The sequence below is a fragment of the Hylaeus volcanicus genome, chromosome 7 (assembly GCF_026283585.1).
Source record: "Hylaeus volcanicus isolate JK05 chromosome 7, UHH_iyHylVolc1.0_haploid, whole genome shotgun sequence".
Lineage (NCBI taxonomy): Eukaryota > Metazoa > Arthropoda > Insecta > Hymenoptera > Colletidae > Hylaeus > Hylaeus volcanicus.
Window position 1 is genome coordinate 6,977,372 of NC_071982.1, and position 10,534 is coordinate 6,987,905.

Here is a 10,534-nt window from a genome sequence, read left to right on the forward strand (position 1 = left end):
TATTCATTACTCAGTATCGAATAGTCAAGTATTCAAGCAGTATTGCTCAAATACTTACACATTACTGAGTATCGAATAGTCAAGTATTCAAACAGTATTGCTCAAATACTTACATATTAATGAGTATTGAATAGTCAAGTATTCAAGCAGCATTGCTCAAGTGCTTACGCATTACTCAGTATGTAATAGTCAATTACTCCCAACTATATCTAAATAAATTTCAATAGTATTCACACCGAATAATTGAATCAAGATATTCGAATATTCGAACAGAGACTACTCGAGCCTTTCGATAAACAATAGTCTATATTCTACTCAGTCTCGACAATTCTTCAGTTCCGGTTGTAATATCGTGGTTCGAATTGCAAGTTTAATTAATGTCTGTAGACTGATAAAACTGTCAGAGGAGAATACAATATACCGATAGTGATTGCGTAATCAGTAAGTAGTAAACGAAACGGAAAAATGTATATTGCTGATAAATGTTATCGTTATTGGCTTGTCTGTCTCGGCCGGCTGTGAAACCCTTGCATTATATGCACATGATCGTTACGAAGAGCTGCATTCGTTTGCTCGGTCCTGTGTAGTTCGAACATTATCTGGAGAAAGTAAACTTCGAGCAGACGACGAGTAATCTTCTCTATTAATCGAAGAATCGGGAGCGAGACTCTCAAAGACGTGAGTTGTCGAAAGAACAGCGTTTATCATTTTCACTTGTAACTGCGTGCATCAATAACCGCTAAAAAAAAATACTGAAAAAATTCTGAATTTAGTCGCTCGCGAATTTCGATTGCGCGTAACGAAAGAAAACCCATTGTAGAAATCTAGTTTTACGAATGTCATTATATGACAATCGAAATGTTGCAACTCCTCGACGTAAGACAACGCGAATAGTCGGCAAGGAAGAATGATTAATCTCGTGCGACGATGTTTATAAATAGTTCATATATGCCTATGAAGATAATTCATGGATTATACATCGAGTATAGGACTTGTTCGAAATATTCTGCGAACAAAATATATTTTCTTTCGAATGTTTCCACTGAGCGATAAGAACGTCAACAGAAAAAAAGAAATGCAAATGTAGTAATAAATTAACGTAACAATGGTCGATGATTATATGTATTAAACGAAATGAGTAGTTTCAAGTCGTATCAAGCAGTAACCTAGATAAAATGCTTGCTACGCCATCGAGGCATTCAGTTCTCAAAGAAGACCGAACGTATAGCGAAAGGAAAGTTCTGAAATTTTGTTTACTCGCGACATTTGATCCACGGTAATAACGTTTCTACTTCATCTTCATGAATGCAACGAATAATACTTCTAGGTGAACAATGACTCCATCGATCGAGCCGCTACCAGTACTGAATTTGGACTCGGTTCTGGCCCAAAGTCTTGGCAGAGACGTCCAAATAAAGAACCTAGAATGGAGACCGTTAACCGCCCCGGGTGACAACTTCGGGAGCATAATGTTGGCCGTCGACGTCACAGTGACACGAGCCAACGAAACGGAGACTCTGAACTTGGTCGCGAAACTTCCACCCACGTCGACCTATTTGCTGCAGCTGTTCAACAGTCCGGTAACGTTCAAGAAAGAGCTACTGTTCTACAGCGTGATGGCGAAAGAGTTCGAGGAGCTGCAGCTGGAATGCGGTTTGAAGGAGGAGTCCCTGAGCATCATCGCGCCCAAATACTTTGGCGGGAGGCTAGGTCTGCGGAACCCGGACCAATTCGACGACCAGGCGCTCATCGTTTTAGAGAATCTAAAATACAGTGGCTACACCACCGAGGACAGATTAATGGGACTCGATAAGAAGCACATAGAGTTCGCTCTGACCGAACTGGCGAAATTGCACGCGTTAACCATCGCTCTGAAGACCAAGAAGCCTTCGTTGTTCGAGAAACTAGAGGCGGGAGTGTTGGAAGACCCTGTAAACGAAACAGCGGAGAAGTGCGTGATGGACATGATTCGAAAGGCGGAGGAAGACATAAAGGATATCGAGGAGGCGAAACCATACCTAGACCGCGTCACCAGGACCATCGAGTTTGGCGTCCAGTTGAACAAGAACGCGAAGAAACCGGAGGAACCGTGGGCAACGTTGGTGCACCACGATTTCTGGGTAAACAACATGATGTTCCGACACGACGAGCACGGAGAGTTACTCGACATGAAGATCGTAGACTTTCAGTTGTGCATGTACGATTACGGTGTCCACGACCTCATCTTCTTCCTCGTGTCCAGCGCGAAGAACGAGCTCCTGGACAATAAACTCGACGACATGATCGATTACTATTATTACGCTTTCGTTAAATTGCTGAAGACGCTAGGCGTGGAGACCGTGCAGTTCTCCAAGCAGAAGTTCGACGAGATCGTGAACGATTGCGCGCCGATAAGGTTCAATCAGTGCATCATGATGGCCCAAGTACTCCTGGCGCCTCGTGGTTCGACTCCGGACACCAACGAGATAAAGAAAGACAGCTTCCTGAATCGAAACGTCGACAATAAGTACACGCAAAAATTGTTGCACACCGTCAAGCTGTTCGACGAGAGAGGATGGCTGATCAAGTAGCGTCCCGTTAAAAAGATTCTTGCGTTGTTAGTATATTTGTTAAAGAATCGAAGAGAGCATTTTTATACGCGAACGTATTCAAAGTACAAATTCGTGGAAAACGATAACGAATGTTAATATGCGCGTACATATCGTTAAAGTATGTATCGTAAATTACGTTTACAAGGAGGTAGCTGTGTATAGAGTAAATTAGAGATAGACAACGCGTAGCACCTAAGTCGACTAATCTCGAGAAAAGACCAAATATGTTCGTGATATTCGCAACGCTAACGAGCTTTAAAAATTAGATATTTGTTTAAACGAATTCAACGTCACGCCCTATGTTCTACGATGTGAAAACTTGATTTTTCTTATATAATAAAAAGTGAAGCATTTTATGGAAAACGAAATGAACCGCGAAGAAAAACGCACTCGAAGAATGCGATCGCAGAGTAAAACGAGCACGCTTGTGTGAAATGTACACGGCATCTGCGACGTGCAAAGAGGCTTGCTGCCACATATTACTTATAATTCTTTGATTCGAGCGCTGGTCACGTTTCCGACTAGTCTGCGGTCGAATGAAATAGAGATGTCACAAACAGAATCTAGGTTTCTTCTGCTTGACACGGATTTCATTCTTTTTATAAACCCGATCAATTGGGTCAAGTAACCCGAGAATGGCCGATTAATTTCAAATGCTGGCTTCTTGGTTATTAAACACCTGTGGAAAACGTACCGCTACGGAAATAGCATAGATGAAAAATATATTGTACGTAAAAAGTAGAGCGAGGTACCGAGGGTTGCCAGCGAAGGCTCAACGTGTTGAGCCAAGCGTCACGTCACATGCGAGGAAGAAAGCTATATCGCTGCATCTTAATTTCTTATCCTTGTTTCTTACACGCGCCTCCCTATACCAAGTTCTCCTACTAAGTTCCTCTACTATTCCTTAAAGCCGGCGACTGACTTGCAACAGAACGCTGTAATGTAACTGCTCGGCACGAATTTTACGGTTCGACACCAACGTTACATTACAAGGTCCTTTTTGAAATCACGAATGCTCGCTTCGAACTCTCGGCTGAATTCTTTCTCGATGCTTCCAACTCAGTTCAGTGAAAAGAAGCGCAAGAACGGCTCGGTTCGTCGCTCGCTAGTCCGCCAAACTAAGCGAATGCTCGCGTTACATTACAATGTTCTGTTGCAAGTCAGTCACCGGCTTAACACGTCGCGCGAGGCTCAACGCGGCTGATTTCGCTCAACTCGGGTCAACCCTGGTGGTACTCACCTCCAGGAGATCCGCCACCGTGTCAGGTAAGTTGAATTCCCTCACGACGCGCAGCCGCACTTGCCTGTTGATCTCGTGGCGCGACGAAAGCGGTAAACTGATCGCCCTCTGACAACTGGGGGACTGTCTCAATTTCTGCTCCCGTTTCATCATAGCTGCCAGGGTCACGGAATCTGGAACTTGAACATGACACAAGTATAAAAATACATTTGAAAATTACGGGACAACGCGCTGAAGAAAAGGCGACGATCAAAGGTACCTGGAAACGCCGCGGCGAGAACATCCACGCCGGCTGTGCCGATTGGTCTCGGTTTCTCGTCAACCATGTACAAGGCATCGGGAATATCGGCCACGTACCGTGGCCTTCGCAGTCTCACCAAATCTGCTTCTTGGACCATTTGTTCCTCAACTAAAGACTGGAAAAAGGAGGTCAGTATATATATATACGTGGAAGTAGAGAAAGCTCCGACGTCGTTCGCTATAAATATCTACCTTTATTTCCTCGTAATAAGGCATGAACAGACGAGGCCTTACAAAAAATCCATTTTTCTTCCCTCCCCTTATCCAAGCATTCATACGCAGGTTCTCTCTCTCGTCCCCTATCATGTGACTCGGTGGGGTTGAAACCAATCCTCTTCTAATAGCCTAAACATGCATATTATTATTATTATTATTATTATTATTATTATTATTATTATTATTATACGATTAAAAATTTGTCAGATTCCCCTACGACTCGCACCTGAGCCAGCGTCTCGCTGTTGGGCGGTAGAATGTGATCCATTCTGACGAGTGGAAGAAGCTCGCTGAGTATCTCTCGTAGCTCTATGTCGCTCAGATCCCGTTTCTTCAGACCCTTCCTGGTCACAGAGTGCACCGTGTGACTGAGTAAATTAGGTTCCCGGTCTTCCATGCGACGCACCAGTTCCTGTTCTCCCCACTTGAGTACTGCCTGCAGTATTTCAAGCTCGCTGGCTTGCAAAAAGTGGCTTTGCAAAACGTTCACCAAGTGCGCGTGATCCAACTGATGGAGAATGGAGGAAGATGCGACCGGCTGGAATTCCTCTCGCAAGTAATGCAACGCTTGTCTGTGTACCCATGCGGATCCGTGAGGTTGACTGCCCCACCTGTAAACAGAAATAATTAAGCGGCGATAAGAAAATAATTACATATGCAGATATAATTAGCAGTGGGACAGACAAGCGAGACTTCTGGTACGGGACAAGTAGGTCTTATCTCGACGAAACGTGTCAATTACGGTAATGGTAGATTTAAATCAGTGGCACGTCAAGCGATCTGGTATTAATTGCACTTTCTCAAACCCGTACGACTACTTTGAATTTAAACTTCGTAACCAATGTTTATCGGAGTCGTGTTATATAATTTGCAAGTTACAGAGGGTTAATTTGACAATAGTTTACAGGAAACTCACTTCAAGACGGCTGGAAGCGATTCCAATGTAAGATATTCTAAAATAAGATCTTCACAACCCTGTGACAATATATCTAGCTCCAAAAATCTGCCGATTTGGTACAATTCCATTGCTTCCTCTAAGGGGCTTGGTCGAACTCGTCCGGTATGCGTGAGAGCTTGAACCTGAGAATAAATGTACAGATAGAATGTTACGAAAGAAAGAACGAACGGTAGCTTGCAAACACCGAATCAAAGCAATAAAAAGAATTGAGTAAAACATCAAGATTTATGAGAAGTCCCGATATTTATGAGGAATAAACGTAATTACCTCTCCGAGACTACCAGCGCTGCTTCCGCAACCATTACCTCTCATTATTAACGATAAATCAACGGTATCTAAATACACTGCATGTAATAATACTCTGGCGTATCTTTTGGGTATTACACTCTCGTCCAAAACTATTCTAGTAGGTATATGAAGCGCCCTTTCTGTGTGATCTTCCCCCGATCTAGTCCGTCTTTGTATTAAGTTCCTGAAGAACGGAGATCTCGCAGAAAGTATCGCTTTATGACATGGCAGTTCTAACTTTGGCCGGAATCCGTATTCTGAACTTCCACTATCTGGTCTCTGGTAATCACTGTCCGACGTGAACACTAGCGCCGCGTCCGCGTAATCACCGGTGTCGAGCAAGTATCTGAGATCGTGCTCCAGCGGGTTAGGCGTGCCGAATTCTTCCCCCAGTCTTCGCAGAAGGTTCGCCTCCAAAGCTGCATCGTGCGGACAAATATCACCAGTGTAGAGATAACGCAGCAGGGCCGAGAACATTTGCACTTCGAGATTCGGCGTTCTCAGCTCCAGGCATATCCTAGCACCGTATCCTAAAAATCAGGACACATCGCTATATTCTACATCCCGTGATCTATACAACTCGAGTCTTCGAAGCTTAATTTCTTCGCTATTACCTCCTGATCCACGAAGCTTAAAATATTTCTTAGAAAAATTAATTTTCAGAAAAATGAGACGGTTGTTAATTCCATCGATTTCAGGCGATCGATCAAAGGCAATACGAAGAGATTTAACTCGATACGGTGACTTTTACGCATGTACCCGGACATCCAGTCAGCAGGTCTCTAAAGTACGGACAGCGCGCCGACAATAAGGCCCTGTGAACGGGGAAACACGCTCCTCGGTAGACGAGATCCACATCGGAGCAATGTTTGTAGTCGTACAACATAGACAAGTCCTGCTTGTACGTGGCTGCTGGTGGCCTGGCCAACTCGGCTTGGACATGGAGATCCTTTAACGCAGCCAGCGCCTCGTACTCCTCCAGGAGCGCCGTTGCCTCCAGGTGACTCCATGTCGACACCAGATCACGTATTATCCTACCGTGATCGCAGGCCTTCGAAGAACGACGTCTTCGAATGAACTTCTTGCGCAACGTCGCGAACCCCGTCATTTTCTTCTTCTTTTCCCTGCGAATAAATCTTTAATTAGATAATTAACTAGACGGATCCTCCTATTGTTCGAAGCAACATCGACTTTACCAGCGTCTCGTGAAAATACTATTTCATTAAATCTGTAGCTCGAAATAAATTCAATTATCTATCTCTTTCTTTATCGATCCCGTAATCGTTGATCTTGAATTCAAAGTGCTCGTTAAAGCAATCGATAGCATCGGCTGATAAATCGAGATGAAAAGACGAGATATAACGGCGATGGTAAATGTTTGAATACCTGATAGCAATGCCATGTTGATCGGGATTACCAGAAGATGAGAGCCTAGCTGCTTGGACCGAATCTCCACCTACACTGGTGATGCTTGACGATGCAGAAGCACCCATTCTATGTATCATGTAAGAAGCATCTCCACGCCGTCTTTTCACGAACCAGCAATCCCTTTTATCGGAATTATCTACCTCCTTTGGTCGTCTGCGTTGCAATACACACGGCGTCAAAATTCGGAATACATTCATTGCTCACCCAGAGAGCAGCCTGAAATCATTTTACCATTTTTATACGATAAAACGCCACTTTTTACATCCTTCCTTCCTTGTCCACATTACAATAGTAGCAAAAAACATACATTTATATATATATATATATTTTTTTTATATTTATATATATATATTTTTTATATTTATATATATATATATATGCACACATGTCGAATTGAGTAACCTCCTCCTTTTTCGAAGTCGGTTAACAATTCGCATTTTGATCTACCAAGCAGTTACTACTAACGATCGTATAGTTTGATGTTGAAAATTTTAATTTTTATATTTTATTTTTTTTTTATTAACGAATAGTCAACGACTAGAAACTCGAATTGTTTGTACACCGAGTGTTCTATATTTACTTTGCCATTAAAACTTTATCGAATGTTTTCTAACAATTATCAAAAGTTGTAAATATTAAAAAAATTTTTTTAGAGTACACGTATCGAGATAAATAAAAATAATTACTATCCCATATTTGCAAGCATGCATTAATACTTATACGATTATTGTTATCTTTATATATAATTACATTATCTGAAATTATAGCATTTTTCAGTGTCAACGTTTCAGAGCGACAAAGCCAAAGTGCGATGAATAATAATACATAAATAACAAATACAATCGCAGTGGAGTATTAATAAGTTACATTATCGACGATTTCGACACGCGTGAACTTAACGTTCTTTATTTCCCGCAAATTATGAATTAAAATCTACGTAATTTACTTATGAATAATAAAATTCAAAATATTTCGTTTCTCGATAATTGTAATTTTACGAAGGTAGCATACACGGTGCAGCGGTTTACCGAAAAACAACGAAAGTCGCCGATTGCATCTGAAACTTTCACTTTGTTAGCCAACATACGATATTTACCTAGAAAGTGTACTGCATTGATTTGGAAGCTCCTTTTAAACGGATATACCTCAATACTTGAAACTTTATTCGCCCATTTCCGACGATATTATCGAAGCTTGAAAGGAATAAATTTTTGGAAATCACAACATGTTAACAGATCCATCGGTTATTATTTTCTAATGATTACCTCATCAAGCTGTTCCAGAAATTAATTACCTAGCGAAAAGCTACAATGCATCTATGCGCAAGCTTCAAATAAGGACCATTTCGATCAAAAGTAATTTCCCTCGGGCAAGTACAAATTCAAAAAACAGTGTTTCCCAAACTGTGCGCAGCTAGACCTCAGCAGGTTCATAGATAGGATCTTGAAAGAAAAACAAAGGTCTGTTACAGCGAAATTAAGAAGATGGTTAGCCCTGTACGACTTCAAAAGACTTTGTGCAATTTTGCATCGCGTACTAAGCCTGCTGCTTCCTTGCTTTATCAAAGTTTAAACGCAGGAAGAGCAAACATGCAACAGAACCTGAAAATACTTTCCAAGATAGTACTAAATAAATTCTAGATTATCAAACCATTACGTACTTCTATACTATGTATAGACATAGTATAGAAGTACTTTACGTAGTAAAGTAGACCACTAAATTGTTTCATATTTATTTCTGCGTCCAGGCTAAGGCAAAATATCCAAAATTTAAATTAAAAGAACCAAGTGGAAAAGACTATCAAGCACATCGATGCATTTTTCCAAATATTGTTTAAATATCATCCAAAAAAAAAAAAAATATTCATAAGTTTCTTGGAAAATAATTTTAGAATCGAAGAAAATAACGATTTAATTTTTGTTTAGAGTTTCTCGTAGAGCTATCCCGGATCGAGGAGGTCCGCGAAAAGCTGAAATTTGAGAAACACTGATTTCGAACAAAATTGAAGATGAATGAAGAAAAATGCGCCGTGGAAAAAGCGATATTCCAACGGACAAGGACGTGCACGACACGAGGAACAAATAAAAGAAGAAAGAAAGAAAAAGAGCACGCGTTAGTTCCGTATCAAAACAGCCCAAGAAAACTTTAAGTGACAGCAGCACCGATAGGTCAATAGTAGTCAGCTGAGCTATGATTGCGATCGCGTTACGCGGTTAACAATGCGTATGACGTACGGCTGATGAAGTTCAGTCACCTTCGCGCGATTACGATGAAAAAAGGCACGGGGAACGAAAGGGAACACGGAGGAAAATGTATCTAATAACGTGCAGGTACGCGGATAAAGATAATCGTAAGACAGAGTGTCCCTTCGTGAGATTCCTAAAAAACAAATCGCTCTTTTCTTCTATGAATTACATGCTAGCCGCCAAATCGATTACCAATCACGCGATCGAAAATCCCGAGGGGGAAGCGCAACAACGATTTTCAAAAATTCTGATCTGTAAATAAAAATTTCAAGCCAGGGAGACTCCGTTACGAAAATCGACGATTTCGATGGAAACAAGGGATCGAGGAACGTTCGGATCGCAACGTTTTCGTTTACCTGGATATCTCTGGTCCGCGCATTCCGTCGTTATTTCCATTCCAGGGCTTCCCCGAGTGCAAACTGACACGAGTAATCATCACAGAGCGCGACCGCCATGTTTATGCTCGGTCGACTCGGTCTGCGGCCGTAAATAAAAGTAATCGCGGCAAGATGCTTTCCGTTGCGTGGTCCTCCTCCATAATCAACAGAAAATTGAAATTGTTCTACGAAAAACGGTCGGTCGGCCGCGTTGAACGTACACGGCCGTGCAGGATGACACGCGTAATCGCTGGCACAGGGGATCGTCGTCCCGTACCGCGAAAACAAACCCCGACGGTGGTCATGCTAACTGCCACGGACGATATCGGAACGAAAATAACGCGCGACCGTTGGGAATGGAGCGTGTTTACGTTTCGCGACGGCTTTCACAGATAACAGTACATCGTTCGAGGCGTGCACACAGACCGACGGAATTTTTCTGACACAGAAAGATTCGCTTCTCGTCCGATCATGCGCGACCACGGCGATCCCCGGACTCCCCGTGACCGGAGCGTTATGTTACAGGTCTCGGAAAGCCTGAGAGGTTAGGTTTATCGGTTCCCAGACGGTATCGGGAACGATATCGGCAACAAACGACGCGATGTTTTTGTTTAAACGAGCTCCACGGGTCCGGAACACGATTCTCGCCAACTGTTATCCTACGTTTCCATGGAACTAATGAATTCTTTCGCCTAAAGGTGGAGCCACACTGCAGGCTTCGGTAGGAACTATAGTTCCTATAGCTCGTGCTACACGGCGCGTTCTTTTCGCATCAATTGAAAACGCTATACAGGGTGTCCCAAAAATGTTGCAACACCTTGAAAGAGGTGGTTCGGGAGGTGATTTGAAACAACTTTTTCCTTAGCGAAAATATTGTCCGAGGTTTCGTT

The 10,534-nt window shown here is 42.4% G+C and overlaps 2 protein-coding genes across 6 annotated transcripts in view; one reads left to right on the top strand and one right to left on the bottom strand.

Moving 5' to 3' along the window:
• The window catches only part of LOC128879975 (uncharacterized), a 15,716-nt gene extending 12,769 nt beyond the window's left edge, over nucleotides 1-2,947 (top strand). For 2 of the 3 annotated variants that reach the window (XM_054129561.1, XM_054129563.1), the window contains exon 2: nucleotides 1,328-2,947. In XM_054129561.1, coding sequence (XP_053985536.1) covers nucleotides 1,335-2,570 — 1,236 coding nt within the window. In that variant the 5' untranslated portion in view covers nucleotides 1,328-1,334 and the 3' untranslated portion in view covers nucleotides 2,571-2,947. Of the gene's footprint in view, nucleotides 1-526; nucleotides 679-1,327 lie in introns of those variants that run through there. The other variant, XM_054129562.1, reaches the window with a different exon arrangement.
• Nucleotides 1-10,411, bottom strand: part of LOC128879974 (BTB/POZ domain-containing protein 7) — a 32,919-nt gene extending 22,508 nt beyond the window's left edge. The window contains exons 1-10 of one of the 3 annotated variants that reach the window (XM_054129557.1): nucleotides 9,624-10,411; nucleotides 8,118-8,214; nucleotides 6,980-7,237; nucleotides 6,353-6,717; nucleotides 5,573-6,123; nucleotides 5,264-5,427; nucleotides 4,574-4,958; nucleotides 4,324-4,476; nucleotides 4,091-4,247; nucleotides 3,832-4,010 (exon numbers count right to left, since the gene is read on the bottom strand). In XM_054129557.1, the coding sequence (XP_053985532.1) occupies nucleotides 3,832-4,010; nucleotides 4,091-4,247; nucleotides 4,324-4,476; nucleotides 4,574-4,958; nucleotides 5,264-5,427; nucleotides 5,573-6,123; nucleotides 6,353-6,717; nucleotides 6,980-7,218 (2,193 nt within the window). In that variant the 5' untranslated portion in view covers nucleotides 7,219-7,237; nucleotides 8,118-8,214; nucleotides 9,624-10,411. The remainder of the gene's footprint in view (nucleotides 1-3,831; nucleotides 4,011-4,090; nucleotides 4,248-4,323; nucleotides 4,477-4,573; nucleotides 4,959-5,263; nucleotides 5,428-5,572; nucleotides 6,124-6,352; nucleotides 6,718-6,979; nucleotides 7,238-8,117; nucleotides 8,215-9,623) is intronic. The other 2 variants (XM_054129558.1, XM_054129556.1) reach the window with 2 other exon arrangements.
• Between the last annotated feature and the right edge of the window lie 123 nt (nucleotides 10,412-10,534).